This window comes from Lacerta agilis, chromosome 10 (genome assembly GCF_009819535.1).
Source record: "Lacerta agilis isolate rLacAgi1 chromosome 10, rLacAgi1.pri, whole genome shotgun sequence".
In the NCBI taxonomy this organism is placed as follows: Eukaryota; Metazoa; Chordata; class Lepidosauria; order Squamata; family Lacertidae; genus Lacerta; species Lacerta agilis.
Window position 1 is genome coordinate 7,858,733 of NC_046321.1, and position 19,896 is coordinate 7,878,628.

The following is a 19,896-nucleotide window of genomic DNA, read 5'->3' on the forward strand; positions in this document are numbered from 1 at the left end:
TATGGGACGGATTTCACAAAAGTAAAATATGCATTTAAAACAATATACAGTGATACCTCGATTTATGAATTTAATCTGTTCCGAATGCACATTCATAGGTCGAAAAATTCGTAAGTCGAAAAAAGCGATTTCCCCATAGGAATGCATTGGAAAAGAAAAATTTGGAAAAATTCGCAAGTCGAGTAAACCGCATCTAAAATTCGTAAGTCAAGTAAACCCCATCTAAAACCGCCAATGGATGTCGTTCGGATGTCAAAAAATTCGTAGGCATGCAGGCACTTTTTTCATTCATAAGTTGAAAAATTCGTATGTCGAGTAATTCGTAAGTCGAGGTACCACTGTACAGCAAACAGCTTAAGACTTAAAATAAAATTAAACAGATGTGTGAGAACCTAAAAGTTTGAAATTTGACCCTATCACCCTGGAGGCTCACTTTGGCCAATTAGCCTTGTCTTTAAATGCAAACCAAATCCCTCATTCCTAGCCACAGGTACCTAGCTCAGCAAAACCTCTCACCTACATGGTAAAATTGGAGATGAAGGCTGTGATGGGTATTTGCATCTCAAACAGGCCTTCCCTGGGCTCCGAGCCGCTGTTCACCAAGGTGCAGGAGATGGTCGTAAATGCATAGCGAGAAATGATTGTGGATCTCACAGAGAATTCAGACATCCGGGGCCTGGTCTCCTGTTGGAAGAGAGCAGCCATTCCTTAGCGGCATCGCAACGTGTCGATGCACTTCCAGCGATCCATTACAGCTCTCTGAGCGTTTCTTCCCGACTACAAACGGCTTTCATTCATAACTGACTGCCAAGCAAATCCCTGCATGAAAGGCCCACGGCCAAAGGAGTGTTGGAGTCTCCTTGGGTGTGAATGGAAGTTTGTGAAAGGCGGGGAGCTCTGCTCAGCAGTTGCAAATCGTTCACGAAAGGTGAAGCAAGGACGTGGCACGTTCCTGGAGATCATTGATTCCGGACGGGTGGCTCCAAACGCTACGAGCAGAAGGGATATCCAACTTTCTCCTGCTATATTCTGCTACCCCCAGTGGGTGTGGCATAATCGCTCGTAATTATTTCCAAATGTGCATCTTCTGATTAAATTGCACCTTTTCAAATGGTTGCAATGTATGTTCCCTCCCCTTGTCAGTTTTTTTAAAAGTTTTTTTTTTTTTAACTGCTTTGAGGTTTTCTTAATAGTAAGCCAGGGATGGGGAACCTGCGATGGTCCAGGTTTTGCAAGACTACAAATCGCACAACCCCCTTGGCTCCACTGGCCATGCTGAAAGGGCTGATGGGAGTCGAGAAACATATTGAAACCCTTAGGTTTGTAGTACAAGTGTCTCCCCACTTGAGCATGACTGAATCACACATGACTGTGTAGATCAGGGGTAGGCATCCGTGTGCTGGATGAGGCCCAATCGCCTTCTCAACCCAGCCCGTGAACGGTCCAAGAATCAGCGTGCTTTTACATGAGTAGAATGTGTCCTTTTATTTAAAATGCATCTCTGGGTTATTTGTAGGGCCTGCCTGGTGTTTTTACATGAGTAGAATGTATGCTTTTATTTAAAATGCATCTCTGGGTTATTTGTGGGGCATAGGAATTCGTTCATTTTCCCCCCAAAACATAGTCCGGCCCACCACATGGTCTGAGGGACAGTGGACCGGCCCACGGCTGAAAAAGGTTGCTGACCCCTGGTGTAGATGCATAGAGAAGGAAACGCCTTCTGAACTGCACAGCCAATTGGAGTGCCTCATGTCATGCTGTCTGGTTGCCAAGCAATACCTCCACCCACCTTCCCCCTTGGCTAGTTGAGTTTAACACTAACAGAATTAACCCCTTAAGCTACAAACTGAATGACCTCTGCTGTTGCAACACAGAATATTGCCGGCTTGTAACTCCGGCGCTTAAGAGCTTCCACACAAGTTACCAGCCAAGTTCAAAGTTCCTGTATTAATCTGCATGTCTTAACAACATGAGTCCAGGACACCTTGAGGACTTTATCTCCCTAACCGATCACTGAGATCCTCGGAGGGAGTGTCTTTTACTTGCACCCAATGGTTTAGATGTCCATCTTATCTCTACCAGAAGCTGTTGTGGCCCCAATTCTGTGCAGCTCTCTCCCAGCCAAGATCAGACAAGCCCCCCTCTTGAACTTCAGCTACTTGATGAGGACCTTTCCATTTCAGCAGGAGACTTAAATAAGTTGTGCTTTATGTTTTCACCTGCAGTTTTTGTTTGTTTTAAACGTCTTATTACTTTGATGGATGAGTTGATCCATGGATTGTTCTGCGAACTGTTTTGTGACCATCTACGGTGAAAAGAAGCCTAGAAATATTAGGAACAAAACAAGCAAACAAACTTGCAGACTCGTCCTTTCTTTTCTTGCTTTTTGTAGGGCAATAGTAAGCACTGTGAACCTACCAATCTCTGCAGAAACCGGTTATGCCTTGGGACTCTTCGAGCAACCTGTAAAGGCAGGGACACGGTTATTCATCGTGGCTTCCTTTTCAGAAAAAAACAACGTAGCAGGTGCCGAAGAAAGATTTGTTGCAAGAAAATCAAGAATGTTAACAAGGCAGCCAAAAGGGAGGCCAAAAAAGAGATCACACCAATGAAGTATCATGCAAAATGAGAGCTCTTCATGCCTAAGATGGAGAGAAGCACAGAGTTGGAAGGGGCCACAGGGGTCATCTAGTCTGCAATGCAGGAATCTGTTTGCCCAACGTGGGACTTGAACCCACAACCCTGGCTGGATCTAGACACATCAAAAAAACGCTTTCAGGAAAACGTGTTGTTAACCTCATAATGGGAAATCACGTTGCCAAAAGATGGGATTCCACAGCGCCATCTGGTTTCTCAGTGTTATAACGCATTTTTTTAAAAAAACACAAACCTAACGCAGCTGGTTTCAGAATTCAAAAATAATTTCAGAAACAGACTTGAAAGAGAAGTTGCTGAATTACAACTTATCAATAAACTGAAAACTATGGAGAGACCTGGTCTTAATAGAGATATTGGATTCCTGTCTTATTACATATGCTAATCATCTGCATACTACCCCTTGCTTTTTCCTGTAGGACTAATTGCAGTCGTTAACAGTCGTCAACAGGTTTTCCATACCCATTGAGTCGATCACCCATCTCCTACTACCCTCCTGAGAAAACCCCCACCCCACCCTCCCACTATATATAAGGGTCTGGTGACTTCTGTTTCAGTGTATCTGAAGACGTGTGCATGCACACGAAAGCTCACACCAAGAACAAACTTAGTTAGTCTCTAAGGTGCTACTGGACAATTTTTTAATATATATTTCTAATGAAGCTGAGTCTCCCAAGATTAAGAGTCTCATGTTCTACCAGCTGAACTATGGAATGAAGATTTCTTGCCCTTCTCTGCAAGGGATGGATGCCCCGTGTTGGAATTTTTAGTTTAGAGGAAAAGTGAGCAAGAAGAAACATAATGGAAGTTTGCACAAATTATGCATGGCATGAAGAAAGCATAATAGCGCAAGTCTTTCTCCTTCTCTAATAACACTAGGACTCATGGACAGCCAAAGAGGCTGGATGTTGGAAGATTCAGGACAGCTAGAAGAAAGTCCTACTTCACGCAGCGCAGTGTTAAACTGTGGAACTCACACCCACAGGAGGCAGTGATTGCCACCACCCTTTAAAAGAGGATAAGACTAATTCATGGGGGAGAGTTCTAGCAATGTCTCCTAGCCATGACGGCTCTGCTCTGCCTCCCCAGTTGAATACCAGTTGCTGTGAATCACAGGAGGGGAGAGGGCTCTTGTGCCCAAGTCTTGCCAACAGGCTTCCTGCAGGCATCACTGAGCTCATGGGTACCACATTGGCAATCCCTGGTGTAGGAAAGAAATCGTTTTAACTGAGAAATGAACGGTTGCGGTCACGGACAGTTTTGTACCGAGCGATTGCTTGTTTAACCGTCAAGTTCTCCTGATATTTATACAACCACACACACACAACGTGCACTTGAAGGCAAACAAATTCACAGGACAAAGCTGCGAAATGGAATTTTGATTGTATTGCCAAGTTATCGCCGGGTTGTGTCCTGGTTTGAATGCTGGAACGTGCAGCAGTCAAGCGAAGGAATGCATGGTCCTTGGCGCAAAGCCAAGCTATCCCCATAAAGTGTATACACACAGAGAGAGAGAGAGAGAGAGAGAGAGAGAGAGAGAGCTGTGCAGGGAACCTTCTGGAATTTTGTAAGTCACGGTTGCAGCTGTGCTACTGCGATCCATGCTCTGGTAAAATACAGATAAGACCCCTCTGATCTGTTATACATGGGACTGCCCTTGGAATAGCTGTTGTTTCTGAGATGTTTTCATATTTATTTATTTAGGAAGAAGAGTTTGGATTTGATATCCCGCTTTATCACTACCCGAAGGAGTCTCAAAGCGGCTAACATTCTCCTTTCCCTTCCTCCCCCACAACAAACACTCTGTGAGGTGAGTGGGGCTGAGAGACTTCAGAGAAGTGTGACTAGCCCAAGGTCACCCAGCAGCTGCATGTGGAGGAGCGGGGAATCGAACCCGGTTCACCAGATTATGAGTCCACCGCTCTTAACCACTACACCAGACTGGCTCTTATATACCGCTTTTTCTCTCCAAGGAGAATGCACTTATATCCCGCTTTTTCTCTCCAAGGAGCTCAAGGTGGGGGGGTTTATCCTCACCACAACCCTGTGAGGTAGGTTAGACTGAGAATGAGTGGTTGGGCCAAGATCACCCAGAGAGCTTCATGGCCGGGTGTAGATTTGAACCCTAGTCTCTCCCAGGTCCTGGAGATCTGTGGATGGGGGGCGGTATACAAATTTAATAAATAATAATAGTAATAATAATAGTTGTCCACTACTACACCCGGGGCGGATTTAGGTTTGAAGAGGCCCTAAGCTACTGAAGGTAATGGGGCCCTTTATATGTCCGGCTGTCCATTGTCAACAACAAATTGTCACTGTTTTTTTCATGTCGAATATATGCTATATGGTAATTTATGGACCTAATAGGTATCTAAAGCCATTTGCACAAAATACGAAGTGTGTATTTTATCAAGGTATTGTTGAACTGAAATACAGTTAAGAAGAAGTATATTAATAGTGGTTTGGGTGGGGGGCCAAGAGAGTGGGGCCCTAAGCTATAGCTTGTTTAGCTTATACGTAAATCCGGCACTGACTACAGCATGCTGGCTTTAACTGCAGCAAGACCGTTGACTGTAGCTAGCTGAACAGAAGGCATCTCGCCAGTTCTCAATCCAGTTGGGTGATTGCCAGCCCATTTCCAAGCACAATTCAACTTTCTGGTCTTAGTATTTAAGGTCCTGAATGGGATCTGAAGGACGGCTTTCTCCTACGTAGGAAGCTAACTCGGACAGTTGCTTTTAGCTGACGCATGTAGCAATGGAGGCTGGTCCATTCACTGAATGGTTGCCATGTGTCCTCTTTTTCCAGGACATGTCCTCTTTTTCATGGGTAGAGTTGATATAGAGATCGGTAGTTCAGGGCCATCTCACCATAGGGGTTGGGAGGCGCGGCGCACCTGGGCGCCGGGCCCCCCAGGGGCGCCCCCGTGAGCCCACCGGCATACCGGGCGCCCCCTCCCCAACCCGCCCCCACGGGCAGGCGGGCGCTCGCACACCGGCTGCCCTCTGGAGCCCCAGCTGGAGTGCTGGGAAGGGCGCACAAAGCCCCATGCTGCTCCAGTGCCACGCCCCTCATCCTCCGCTCATCCATCCCCCCTCCCGAGGCAGGCGGAGAGGAGGCACACCGGGGGCGCCGAGGGATCGCTGTGCCACGGCGGCCGATCCCTCTAAGACGGCTCTGCGGTAGTTAAAAGTAGAAGTCTGCAAATGTGTCCTCTTTTTTTTGCTCTTCAACCCATGGCAACCCTAGGGGGGCTGCCCCACCACCTCATTCTGCTCTCAGCCAGCTGCCTGCCTTCTTGCTTGCAACCAGCCCAGGGGGTGGTACTGCCTTGTCAGTTCTCTCCTGCTTGGTCTCAGCGGTTGTAACTAGGAGGAGGATTGTAACTAGGATGGAGAGCTAGTGTGGTATAGTGGTTAAGAGCGGTAGACTCGTAATCTGGTGAACGGGGTTCGATTTCCCGCTCCTCCACATGCAGCTGCTGGGTGACCTTGGGCTAGTCACACTTCTTTGAAGTCTCTCAGCCCCGCTCACCTCACAGAGTGCTTGTTGTGGGGGAGGAAGGGGAAGGAGAATTTTAGCCGCTTTGAGACTCCTTCGGGTAGTGAAAAGCGGGATATCAAATCCAAACTCTTCTTAATGGCAGGCCCCAAAACAGAGGCACTAATATAGGAACATTGGATTATATGGATTTAGACAGTGAGAGCTGTTGGACTGTGAAACGGACACCCTCGGAAAGTGATGGACTCTCCGTCCTCAGAGGTTTTTAAGCAGAGGTTAGAATAATAGAATCAAAGAGAGTTGGAAGGGACCCCGAGGGTCATCTAGTCCAACCACCTGCAATGCAAGAATTTCAACAGAAGCATCCATGACAGATGGCCATCCACTCTCTGGTTAAAAACCTCCAAGGAAGGAGAGTCCACAACCTCCCGAGGGAGTTTGTTCCCAACAGCTTACTGTCAGGAAGCTCTTCCTGATAAGGATGCAATCTGAATTTCTCATAATTATGTGCAATGTTCTGGCAAGGAAGAAAGGATTGTGTTCAGGGAAAGTGTTTCTACAGAATCCCCCTCTTAAAAGTGAATGATAAGCCCTTTCCCCTTTCCCTGGTGAAAAGGAACAGGAACTTCAGGAATGTAAGGGTATATTTTGCCTCCCACCCACCCTACAATTTTCCTTGCTGTCAATTTATATCTGCTGATTTGCCTCCCAGAAATGAGATTTTTATGACTGTTTACATGGAGGCTGGAATGCCAAGATGCTGGAGCTAAGTCACGCATTCCCCAGCGTCAAAACACATATGACCTCCTCTGCATCTGTCTCCACCATTCTCTTGCAGACTCAGAATGGAAGTGATTTTGGTGCAAAGTATGGCACCTTCATTCATTTTCTTTCCAGCGATTTGACTCAATGAGGGTGGGGGGAGGGCTACCTCCATTTGCGGCTGGTGCCTATTGGAACTGGTAGGGTGGAAGGAAGGGAGCCCAACAGTAGGGGGAACAGGAGCCAAGGGCAGGCAGAGCTGACTAGATCTAGCTTTGTTCTCATCCACATTCCTGCTGAGTTCTACTAGTGCAACACTGAAAACCAAGGAGGAGGAAGCCAACAGCCAAGGCCACCTTCGGAACTGGTTGTAAGAAAGAAGATTGGCAGGTGAGGACAGCCTGAGGCTGTTGGGGCACTGACCCATTTGCCCTAATGGACTATTTGTTGGACACTGCCCAGAGTGGCTGGGGAGACCCAGCCAGATGGGCAGGCTACAAATAAATTATTATTATTATTATTATTATTATTATTATTATTATTATTATTACCCTCTACTGACCACATTCCCTCATGGTCAGCTATCATAGATTGGCTGGAAGCAGAGGAATGGTGGGAGACACCAGCTGGGGAACCCCAAGGGAGGAAGGCTTGGAGCCAGGGGATTGAGTGGTCAGAGGGAGAAGAGGGATTGAGTGGTCAGAGGGAGAAGAGGGAGCAGACTGGGAGGAGGAGGAAGCTGAAGAGGCAAAGGGCTTAGTGAGCAGGAAGAGTCTGTGGCAGAGAGCAGTCCAGAAGCAGAGGCAGAAGCAGAGGTACATTTCCGAGCACAATTCAAAGTGTTGGTGCTGACCTTTAAAGCCCTAAATGGCCTCGGTCCAGTATATCTGAAGGAGCGTCTCCACCCCCATTGATCTACCCGGACACTGAGGTCCAGCACTGAGGGCCTTCTGGCAGTTCCCTCACTGTGAGAAGCCAAGATACAGGGAACCAGACAGAGGGCCTTCTTGGTAGTGGCACCCGCCCTGTGGAATGCCCTCCCACCAGATGTCAAAGAGAACAACAACTACCAGACTTTTAGAAGACATCTGAAGGTAGCCCTGTTTAGGGAAGATTTTAATGTTTGATGGACTACTGTATTTTAGTATTTTGTTGGAAGCCGCCCAGAGTGGCTGGGGTATAAATAATAAATTATTATTATTAGAGGGAGGCCAAGAGGCAGAAATGAGTCAGGCTGGTCAGGAAGCCAGGCTGTCTCCCCTCCCTGCAGCGACCAGCTCCCTTCCGCCGGGTCTCCCAGAACCCAAAGAGGTATGAAGAGAGCGGAGCAAAGACAGGCAAGACGAAGGAGCCTCAGATTGGAAGGAACCTGTAGAGGAGGAGACTTCATTCTTTGCAACTGACTCGTTGGGGCAAGACCTGCCGAGAAGAGTTGCTGTGCTCACTAGGCCTGGATGACTCCTGGATTGTTTGTTTCTTTGAATAAAGAGAGAGAACTTCACTGGCACCATGTGAGTTATTGCTGACCTGCTCCTGACACCCACCCTGACACCAGCCCTCCCAGGACTGCATTATGCCAAGGGTGGTCGTGACCAGAGGCAAAAGTGGAAGGAACAAACAAGATACATTTGTACAGCAGGCTACATCCCAACCATGCAAAAGTCACACTCCCTCCTCAGTATAGGCAAGCAAGAGATGTTTTCTCAGGTCCGGAACACATGCCACTGCTGTTTTTAGCTAGTTTATTTTTATTTCCCTGTGCTCTATGATGATGTTTTTAAATGTTATAAACTGCCAACTTGGAAGAAAGGTGGGATCTAAATATATTTATAATTATAATTGCAACCAGACCAATGCACTGGAGAAGAGATCCGAGAAGTGCTGACGGGGGCTGTAGCCCAGAGAGATGTCTGTGGCCCTGGGAAGGTTCTGAGGGCCGTATAGTGTGGCCTGGGGGCCCACATTCACACACACACACACACACACACACACACACATGGCTGAAGCACAACACCCTTGTTTTAAAGGTTTTTTAGAATCTGAAGCAGGTCTTGTGCATGTGAAAATGTGCACTTAACAAGTTATCATGATAGTGCAGTGTAGTGGTTACAGTGTAGGGATACGACTTGGGAGACCCAGGTTCAAATCCCTACTCGGAAATGAAACTCAGCTGGGTGACGTTGGGCCAGACGCTGTTTCTCAGCCTAACCTACCTCACAGGGTTGTTGTGGGGATTTAATAAGGGGGGGGGACCATGTGCCCCACTATGAGCTTCTTGGAAAAAAGCTGTGTTTTAAATACAATATAAGCTACTAACATGAGTTTGACCAAGCTGTGGGAGGCAGTGGAAGACAGGAGTGCCTGGCGAGCTCTGGTCCATGGGGCCACGAAGAGTCGGACACGACTAAATGACTAAACAACAACAAATATGCGTAATGCAGTAAAATGTCATTAATAAATAGATAAAAATTCTCCAATGAAAAACCCCAGAGGGCAGACCCATCAGCAGTTTGGCTTGTGCCTGGTTAGCCAGTGGCCCTTTCTGTAGAACTTTCTGCTAAGAAACAAGACCTGCAGAGCAGATGTGTGGAAAGCGCCATTGCCGGACCTTCTTGCAGATTGCATTTATGTCCTTGCGAAGCAATAACCCACAGGAAGGGCATGTGAGCAATGCAGCATGCCGGGCTGACAGCTTTATAAACCTCTCGCTGGAACAGATGATGTTAACCAGCGCTACCACAACAACCCCTGGCAACAAGTGCGGGCATTTGTTGATTTCTGCCCCGGGGGCGGAAAAAGTGAATGACGTCAATATATCCCACAGCCAAGTCATTCCTTCGCAAGGTCTCCCGCCCAGCCAGCAACTAAGCCGATCTCTCAAATGTAGTTCTGCAACCCGTTTTGATTGCAGAGAAATCCCCTGGATTTGGAAATGCTTCTCCGACTTAAATATAGAATGAACCTGGGGGAGTAAAGTCCTCTCGACTGGGCTGGGGAAACCTGGGTCCAGATTCCAAAATATTGCAAATAGGAAACAGAGTTCTGTAAAACTATTTCAAGCAATCCACATTGACCTGTAGCCTTTCAGATGTTGCTGGAATTCGGCTCTCATCCTCCCTCCCCACTGACCAGGCTGGCTGGAGACGATGGGAGTTGGAGTCCAAGAACATCTGGAGGTGGGGATATAAGAACATGAGAAGAGCCTGCAGGATCAGGCCAATGGCCCATCTAGTCCAGCATCCTTTCCTCACAGCGGCCAGCCAGATGTCTGTGGGAAGCCCGCAAGCAGGATTCGAACACAAGAGCCCTCTCCCCTCCTGCGGTTTCCAGAAACTGGTATTCAGAAGCACTACTGTGGAGGCAAAGCAGAGCCACCGTGGCAAATAACCATTGGTAGCTCTTTCCTCCATGACGTTGTCTAATCCTGTTTCAAAGCCATCCAGGTTGGTGGCTGTCATTGCGTCCTGTGGAAGGGAGTTCCATAGTTTCGGTTCCTTGTCTTTGATGTATACACTGTAAACAACTTTAGTTGCATTAACTGTACCCTAAAGGCCACATCGCCGAAGAATTGATGCTTTTGAATTATGGTTCTGGAGGAGACTCTTGAGAGTCCCATGGACTGCAAGAAGATCAAACTTATCATTTCTTAAAGAAACCAGCCCTGAGTGCTCACTAGAAGGACAGATCCTGAAGTTGAAGCTCCAGTACTTTGGCCACCTCATGAGAAGAGAAGACTCCCTAGAAAAGACCCTGATGTTGGGAAAGATGGAGGGCACAAGGAGAAGGGGACGACAGAGGATGAGATGGTTGGACAGTGTTCTCGAAGCTACTAACATGAGTTTGGCCAAACTGCAAGAGGCAGTGAAGGATAGGGGTGCCTGGCGTGCTCTGGTCCATGGGGTCACGAAGAGTCGGACACGACTGAACAACCACAAAAGGCCACATGACCCGGAAGCTGTCTGCAGACAAACGCCGGCTCCCTTGGCCTATAGAGCGAGATGAGCATCGCAACTCCAGAGCAGTCCGCAACTGGACCTAATGGTCAGGAGTACTTTTACTTTTTTTAATGGTATGGAACCATTCAGGTAATGTTTGCTCTTCCCTTAAAATGCAACAAATGCTTCCCTGCCAGCATTCTTCCTTCTGTTTCCAGTGTCCAAGCATGAGTGCTGTTGCTCATGTAAACAAAATTGCTGCGCTCTCTCTCTCTCTCTCTCTCTTTCTCACACACACACACCAGGGAGTATTTGTATGCTGGGGAGCACCCCAAAGTTTTCAGAACAACAAAAAAATGGGAGACAGGTGCCACATAACCCTCACTCTCTGAGGTTGTAAGAAATTGATCATTTCCTAGGGCAGCTTATTCACTTTGGAACTCCCTGCCTATTGACAACAGCATACATCAAGAGACATCTTATTTCTCTCTCGGGGCTACCGTTTCCAGAGTGGTTTAACGATAAATCCTTCTTCCCAGGGAATTTTGAGAATCAAAGCTCTGTAAGGGGACCAGGGGCTTCTTAGCACCCTTAATAAACTACAGCTCCCAGAATCCTTTGGGGGGAGCCACGGCTGTTTAAAGGGACATGATAACACTTTGAATGCCAGAATGTGGCCCAGGGCTGGTTTAATGATAATGAGTCGTTAAGAAAAGGAAGCAGGAGGAGCCTTGGAAGTTGCCCATTGACAGTGAGCTGCTGGACGAGAAGCTCAGAGGCACATCCTTTACCCGCCATGGTGAAGTGCATTCTGTTTCTACTGCAGTTATATAATATTTTATTCAGTTTGTATCCCGCCCTTCCTCTCAAGGGCATCGAAGGCGGCAAACACATCAATTGCAATATGATTAACAACATTTTAAAAAGAAGGTTAAATGTGACCATATTTTCTCAGTCCGTGATTTCAGGCTTGCCAGGGGGCGGTATCTTCCAGTCACCAAATGCCTGGGGTAAGCAGGGATGTTTTTGAATTCACTCCTGAAAGCCAATAATGAGGGAGGGAGACGCACCTCAAGAGGGAGGGCATTCCGTGGATGGGGAGCCACCACTGAGAAGGCCCTGTCATGGGTTTGATGCCAACTGGGCAAAGTAGAACAATGGATGTTAACCAGATGTCACCCACAGCCATCAATGTCAAATGTGCATTGATAAATATAAATTAGGGTACGCAAAATGTCTGCAGACCTATGCCTTCTTTCTGTGATCAGTTCCCAAATTTTTGGTGATGTGTAAGTGGCTGCCTTAAGCAGCCGGGAGGATAAGGATTGCTTAACCCTTGCCCGGCCTGCTGCTGTTGTACTTCAAGCTCTCTTTTCAGCTGTTCCCCCAAATGGAGTCATCCCCCCACCCCCCTAACGAAAGATGCATAGTTCCAGTTACAAGTGGGTAGCCGTGTTGGTCTGCCATAGTCAAAACAAAATAGGAAATTCTTTCCAGTAGCACCTTAGAGACCAACTGAGTTTGTTCTTGGTATGAGCTTTCGTGTGCATGCACACTTCTTCAGATGTGTGTATCTTCAGAAGTGTGTATCTTCAGAAGTGTGTATCTGAAGAAGTGTGCATGCACACGAAAGCTCATACCAAGAACAAACTCAGTTGGTCTCTAAGGTGCTACTGGAAAGAATTTCCTATTTTGTTTCGAAAGATGCATAGGTAAAACATATTGAAAACTGCCCCTGTGGCCAGCGGCAGAATTGCAGAGGGAAAGCAGTGGGCATGGAAAGGGTTAAGCCTCTGGTGGGCAACCTGCAGGTGGGCCCTCCAGGTGCAATTGGACTCCAACTCCCATCATTCCCTGCCTGTTGCCCTTGCTGGCTGGGGCTGATGGGACTTTGTGTCCAATAGCCTCCGGAGAACCTGGGTTAAGTGCCCCTCCCTTGATACCTCCCCTTACCTGCATCTCACCTCCAGATCACTCTGAAGCTATCCCCCCCCCCCACGGTAAAAATTGCTATTTCCTTTTGTTCTCTGTGTTTGCCTCTCACCTGCCGTTCAACCCAGGATTTCCTAGTGAATTCCTCAGGCTTGTTTAGTTAGGTGTTCCTGCGGTGTAAAGGACAAAACGCCTCTCGCTTTGCACAAGGCCCCAAACAAAACACAGAGAATCTATGGAAATATGAGACAGAAGCTGAAAAAACAACCCGTGGATTCCAGAGATGGGTAAAGGTAAAGGGACCCCTGACCATTAGGTCCAGTCGCGAACGCCTGTGGGGTTGCGGCGCTCATCTCGCATTACTGGCCGAGGGAGCCGGCGCACAGCTTCCGGGTCGTGTGGCCAGCATGACTAAGCCGCTTCTGGCGAAACCAGAGCAGCACACGAAAACGCCGTTTACCTTCCCGCCAGAGTGGTACCTGTTTATCTACTTGTACTTGGACGTGCTTTTGAACTGCTAGGTTGGCAGGAGCAGGGACCGAGCAACGGGAGCTCACCCCGTTGCGGGGATTCGAACCGCTGACAAACCCTAGGCTCTGTGGCTTAACCCACAGCGCCACCCGCGTTCCAGAGATAGCACCTCGAAATTGTCCGAAGGGGCGAGGTGCAACCCCAAGACGGACGAAGGGATATTTGAGCATTCTCACCTTGGCTTCTGAGAGAGTTGGGAATGGAAGGACAGCCTTCCTAGTTCAGACCAAAGGTCTATTTACAGTACAGTCCTATGTCTACCTGGGAGAAAGTCTCATCAGGCTGAGTGGGCCTTACTCTCTCTTGAGTAAGTGTGCATAGGATTACAGCTGAAGCCTAGTATTCTGTCGAGCCACAATGATTGAAATTCCAAAATGTCCATCATCAGGATGGGTTGCAGGGCAATTTACAGCAAACCCCACCCCCAAAAAAGAATCACAGTATAACAGATTATATCTCAGTTATCCTTTACCACAGAATAAAACTGAGAGGCAAGGAAACTATATTAAGCAAGCAGAGAGGGCTACAGGAAGCATCCAAGCCGGGTGATGGACGTCCTGCCTTGTTTGTCCTCAGTACCAAAGTATACTGCAGTTGAAAAGGGAGGCTTTATTTAGCTACCTGGGGTGGCCATCATTCATGTTTAAGCAGGGCTGTCAAATCCAGCCTTCAAGAATGGGGTCCTCTCCTGCACCTTAGGTGTGCGTATTGGTTTATATATTTGCCAGGTGTAGCTATCACCCCTCCAAAGTCAGGGTTTTCTTTAGCTGAGATTCCTGCATTGCGGGGGGGTTGGACTAGATGATCCTCTGTGGTCCCTTCCAACTCTACAATTCTATGGTTCTGCAAGAAATAGGAGAAGCTGTCTGCATTTCACATAGAAATCTTGTTATAAGACAAGGGAGCCCTTTTGGAGGCTACAAATGCCAACCTTGCTTATAAGGGACGCTTGCGAAGGTCTTTTCTTTAAATAAGCTTGCTGCTTTTTAATTTTTTTCCAGCTACCCCACCCTTTTATTTTAGCAGCAGCTGGACACACAGGAAGAAAACCAGCGGACCTTTTACCCACTGGGCTAGGAGAAAAGCTTTGCTTGCTAAATTATGTCAGATTGCTCCTCAAGTCACAGGATCTGAGCTCCACACACCCTTTCCCAGTTATTCCACCCACTGCCCGTTAACATTCTCCTATATGCTGGCCACAAAAACCCACAGCAGTAATAAAACTATTTATTATTATTATTATTATTATTATTATTATTATTATTATTATTATTATTATATCTTACATTGTCGATGAGGTTGTAATCCAAAATCTCAGCTTCTTCTAGGTCCCTGGCTAGGAGTTCGGGATCTTGCTGTGCAGAAACGGCCGAGAGACTACAGCAAAGCCACACCAGCCAGATCATGGTGGAAAACACGACCCAAAATTAGAGGAACTGGGTGGGAGATGATGGGAAAGTTTGGGGGGGGAGGTGGTATTTGCTGCGGCTTCAGCCTGCAGCTTACTGAGATGGGGAAAGCATCTGACAGCAGTCTGCTTGGCTTCTCGCCTCGCCCTTCTCTCCTCCCCTGGACCCAACCCCTTTGCCAGAGTTCATAGCCAAGCCCGGGGGTTTCCTCGCTCAAGTTTAATTTACCAGAAAGGGAAACACAAGCTGATCTTGCTGGGTTTCCTGATAAAGTCCAGTCGCTCAGGAGCTCCACTTGCTTCGGCCAAGATTCCGGGTTTCATTTCTTGCAGATTCAGCTCAGTCCCAGATAGTGGGGGTGGGGTGGGGTGGGGGTGATGATTCAATTCAGTTCGCATTTAAAGGTGAACCCACCTGTTCTGCGCTTTGCTAAAGAGCGCACGAGCCAAAAACCGGGCTGGCCACCAAAATTCACGCTTCTCCAAATTTTGCAGTGCCAAGGAATGCGTGCAGGAATGCATATGCGGTGCATGCGTACAAACGACTATATTGTGGACAATGGCACGCAAACATGCATTGTCTTGTGGGGAGGGGAACGGCTTGCAAAGACGTGCAAAGCGGATTTCAAAAAGATGTTTGCGTGGCGCAAAGCTGCTGCTGAATTTTCATGGTGGCTTTTAAAAAACCGGTGGGGAAGTGTGGAAAGCTGAATTTGGGGGGGAAATGAGAAACTGGTATTGACAGATTTTCTCATCCCTGGTCCCAGATGTGCTCATGTCCTGCTTTCGGGCTTCTCACAAACATCTGGTTGGGTCCTGGAAGACCAAGATGCTGGCCTGATCCACCAATGCACTTTTTATGTGCTCCCAGCATCAGGCTGAAAGCTCTGGATGATGTAAAGTAAGGCTAAGGTGGTGCCTTGGTGCATGTGAAGAGTGCTGTTATCGCTTTCTTCACCCTGGGATTACAGGCCACAGCAGAACTGAGCCCCACCACCTATCTTCATGGAAATAACTAGGCAGCCTTCTGCGGGAATTAATTGTGGGAAGCCCGGCAGGTCCTAGCATCTCTCTTCTTCCACATCCACCAAACATGGCAGAAGGAAAGGAAGCTTTCTGCATTGTCGGCTCAGAGGAGGACTGGTGTATCATGGCAACCAATTTTCACATTCCTCTAGAAACATTGTTGTTGTTCAGTCATTCAGTCGTGTCCGACTCTTCATGACCCCATGGACCAGAGCACGCCAGGCACGCCTATCCTCCACTGCCTCCCGCAGTTTGGCCAAACTCATGCCAGGCGCTTCGAGAACACTGTCCAACCATCTCATCCTCTGTCGTCCCCTTCTCCTTGTGCCCTCCATCTTTCCCAACATCAGGGTCTTTTCGAGGGAGTCTTCTCTTCTCATGAGGTGGCCAAAGTACTGGAGCCTCAACTTCAGGATCTGCCCTTCCAGTGAGCATTCAGGGCTGATTTCTTTAAGGATGGATAAGTTTGACCTTTTTGCAGTCCATGGGACTCTCAAGAGTCTCCTCCAGCACCACAATTCAAAAGCATCAATTCTTCGGCGATCAGTCTTCTAGAAACATAGGAAGCTGCCTTAAACGGCTCAGGGCCCTCAAGGACCTCCTCCCCACCCCATAAACTGTCCCGGACGCTGCATTCATCATCTGAGGCGCTTCTTCACGTGCCTCCTTCACGTGAGGTCTGGAGGGTACCCACACGAGAAAGGGCCTTTTCTGCAGTGGCCCCCTGTTTGTAGAATGCTCTTCCTTTTCAACCAAGCCTTTGGCTGATTAATATTCTTACAGCCTTTTCAATGTGTTTGTGGGAGGAGGGTTCTTGTTCGGTTGCTTCTATTTTATTTGTGCTTTATCTCATGTTTTTATCTTGTGAACTGCCCTGAGATCTTTTGATGAAATGCTGGTATACAAATCTAATAAATAATAATGAATAATAATAACAATAATAAAGTACAGCATACCAAGTCGGACCGTTGGTCCATTCAGTAACATCTTCACTGACTGGCAGAGGCTGTCCAGGATTCTAGATCAGGGTCTGTCCTAGTTCTGCCTAGAGTTGCCAGGATTTGAACCTGGGACCTTCTGATGATCTGCCACTGAGAGCTACAGCCCTTCCCCTTCTCCCTCTCACCTCCCTCTCTCCTTTTGATAGTCAAAAGCAGCTTTCGGGTGGCTGTTTTGTTTGGCACTGCACGCTTCACAACGAGAACATGTGGGTGCGAGCTCATTTCTGCTCTTTGGCTGCTCCCAAGGAACAAACCTGTGCCCAAACAAACAGGCGTGTTGCATGAACGGGTACATGCTCGGTCGCATGGCAAGTCTGCAGGGCTCGACACATGAGGCGCGCGCCCTGCAAAGTGGTGTGCGTGCTCCAGAACGAAGCATCTGAACACGTCGCCACTCCAAAGCGACAGAGTGAGCTGCTTGTGCCAACACCAGCCTTTCCACATTAGTTGTCGGCAACTGGTCAGTCCTGGGCCAAGGCCAGCCCGAAAGAGGTTGCCAGCTCTCTCGGAGGTCAAATAAGAACACCCACCCACACACCCTGTCCTGACTTGCCGGCTAATCGTGCAACCAGCTGTTATTTCTGCCTCGGAGCCAACTCCATACCAGCAGGGGAAACAACTGCAGGAAACTGAGTAGGAATTCCTCTTGTGAATTTATTCCCAGGCTTGCATGGAGCTTGCAATCAGCACCGTTGCCAACTGACCAGATAACCCCCACCCTGGAGTGTTCTTGCGTCCTTACCAGCAGTCGGAGGTGGAAAAAAATCAGTATGAGGAGCACGGGACGGAACTTGATTGCTAATGATTTTGCAATTGGTGGCATGTTTTGCTGATGAAGTTTCTTGCTCCTGTTCATTTCTTTCAGTAATTCAACTTAAAAGGTGAAACTAATATATGAGATGGACTCATAACATGCAAAGCGAGATATGTCAAGACTTTATTTGTTATAATTGTGACTAGTGATTTAAGCCCATTAAAATAATGGGCGCTAGAACATATGTGTAGACCCGCGTTGCTGGGGGGGGAGCGAAGAGAAAGGCTGCCGAGTCGAGAGAGTCTGCGAGCCCGCCCTCAGCCCGTGCCTGCCTGAGGGGAAGCAGTGTGGGCGGAGGAGAGAGGCGGCAAGACGGCCGGGCTAAAGAGGCCTGCCCAGCAGTGTCTTGCCGCCCCAATGGGCGGCCGCGCCGGCGGGAGAAACAGCGGCAGCAGCAGCGTCGGCGGCGTCTCGCACAGCCTCCTGAAGATGGCCGCCTCTCCTGAGCGACCTGCGAAGGCGGCGTCGGCTGCCACCCTCCTCAGCGGTGCTACGTCGCCAATCCAGATCTAGAAGTCCCCCGGGGCCAAGAGGGTGGGAAAGCGGCGTCACTCGCCTGCACTGCCCGGTACCTGCGAGCCCAGGAGGTTCGGCTGAGCCCAGCACAGCGGAGCAGCAGGCGACCCTCAGCGCGGCGCAAGAACACGACCAGGGTGGAGATCATGGCCCCGCTGCTGGGCAACGAAGGGCGGCGCTGAAAGGGATCCCCCGGAGCAGGTTTGGCGGCCAGAGACAGGCAGCGCCGCTTGCCCAGGGAGGAGGAGCCTGGCTCTCTCGGTAGCCGGGCTTGGGGGGTGGGAGGGACAGCCGAGTTTCTCCTGATCCTCGGGTAGCAGTGCAAGAAGCGCCAGCCAGAGCAAGGGTCAGGGAACGGGTGTGACTCTGGTTTGAACCGGGAGAGGAAGGAAGTTCACCCAAGGCCCGGGGAACGTATTAAGCATATTAACCTCCTCAGATGCCTACGCTACCGCTCCTGGGCCGCTAGTCCTCGGGCCCCGAGTCAGACGGCGGCTTCAGCAGCTGTGCCAGTGCGGCATCCCTCCTCGTCCTCCGGAGTGTCGGTGCTCCGCGGGGCGGGCTGCTCTGGGCCGCTCCCAGGCCACTAGTCTTCAAGGCCCGGCTTTCAGCGGCGAGAGCGGCAGCGTGGCCTCCCTTCTCGGCCTCTCCTGTCCTCTGGAGCGCCGGCGTTCGGATTCAACCGCCCCGCTTGAACTGCCGACGCTGCTCGCGGCCCGATCTCTCTCCATCCAATCCCTGTGTCCGTGGGGCACATGCACAGTAGCGCAAACCCAGAGACACAGGGACTGGACGCAGAGACACTTGCGTTTTATATATATATAGATGGTTATGGCGTACAGCTGATGAGAACCCCAAATTAACAATCTCATCGTTGGGGTTTTCATCAGCTGTACGCCATAATCATCACAATTATAACAAACAAAGGCTTGACATATCTCGCTTTGCATGTCATCAGTCTATCTCATATATTAAACTCCAGTAGCTAATGAAAACAATTGCTTACATAAACGAACTTTTCCACGATATTCTAATTCTTCGAGTTTCGCCTGTATATAAACGGAGAAAAAAAATACGTATTTAGGACCCATCTTATTTTTATGGTTGTAAGTCACAAGTTCTCCTGCCAACCTAGCAGTTCGAAAGTGCATCAAAGTAGATAAATAAGTAATGCTCCGGTGGGAAGGTAAACGGCCATTCCGTGCACTGCTCTGGTTCGCCAGAAGTGGCTTAGTCATGCTGGCCACATGACCCGGAAGCTGTACGCCGGCTCCCTTGGCCAATAAAATGAGATGAACACCGCAACCTCAGAGTCGTCCGCGACTGGACCTAATGGTCAGGGGTCCTTTACTCTCTTACATAAGACCATAACATGAGTCACAAGTTGTTTTTAATATGGTTTTTTTTAATGTGTGCCCTGCCCTGGGAGCTTACAGAGAAGGGCAGGTAATAATAATATTTTTTTAAAAGCCAGTGCATTGCTATGAGGACATTTATTATTTAAAAAACCAAACAAACCCACAGACTGATGTGGAAATGTGAAGAACCGGACTTGCGATCGGAAAAATGACAAATGCAGATAAACAAAAACTGACAGATCTATGTATTTCTTACTCAGGAATCTGGAGGCAACATCATAGAGGGGAGGTTTCTGGGTTCAAGTTCTGGGAATGCCGTATAGTGGGATCAAGGCAAACCAAATCCGAAGCTAGATTGCTTTATCTGCAAATACAAGTACAAAAACGCGGTAGCTAAATAGTTTTCTCCGCCTTTCAACCATAACTGAGCACATCCCGCCACCTAGTGGTGCCCTGG

General features: G+C 48.5%; 1 protein-coding gene across 1 annotated transcript in view; it reads right to left on the reverse strand.

The window, feature by feature from the left end:
• The window catches only part of ITIH5 (inter-alpha-trypsin inhibitor heavy chain 5), a 48,057-nt gene extending 33,286 nt beyond the window's left edge, over nucleotides 1-14,771 (reverse strand). Inside the window, exons 1-3 of the mRNA XM_033162806.1 lie at nucleotides 14,603-14,771; nucleotides 2,419-2,463; nucleotides 521-684 (exon numbers count right to left, since the gene is read on the reverse strand). Coding sequence (XP_033018697.1) covers nucleotides 521-684; nucleotides 2,419-2,463; nucleotides 14,603-14,722 — 329 coding nt within the window. The 5' untranslated portion in view covers nucleotides 14,723-14,771. The remainder of the gene's footprint in view (nucleotides 1-520; nucleotides 685-2,418; nucleotides 2,464-14,602) is intronic.
• Between the last annotated feature and the right edge of the window lie 5,125 nt (nucleotides 14,772-19,896).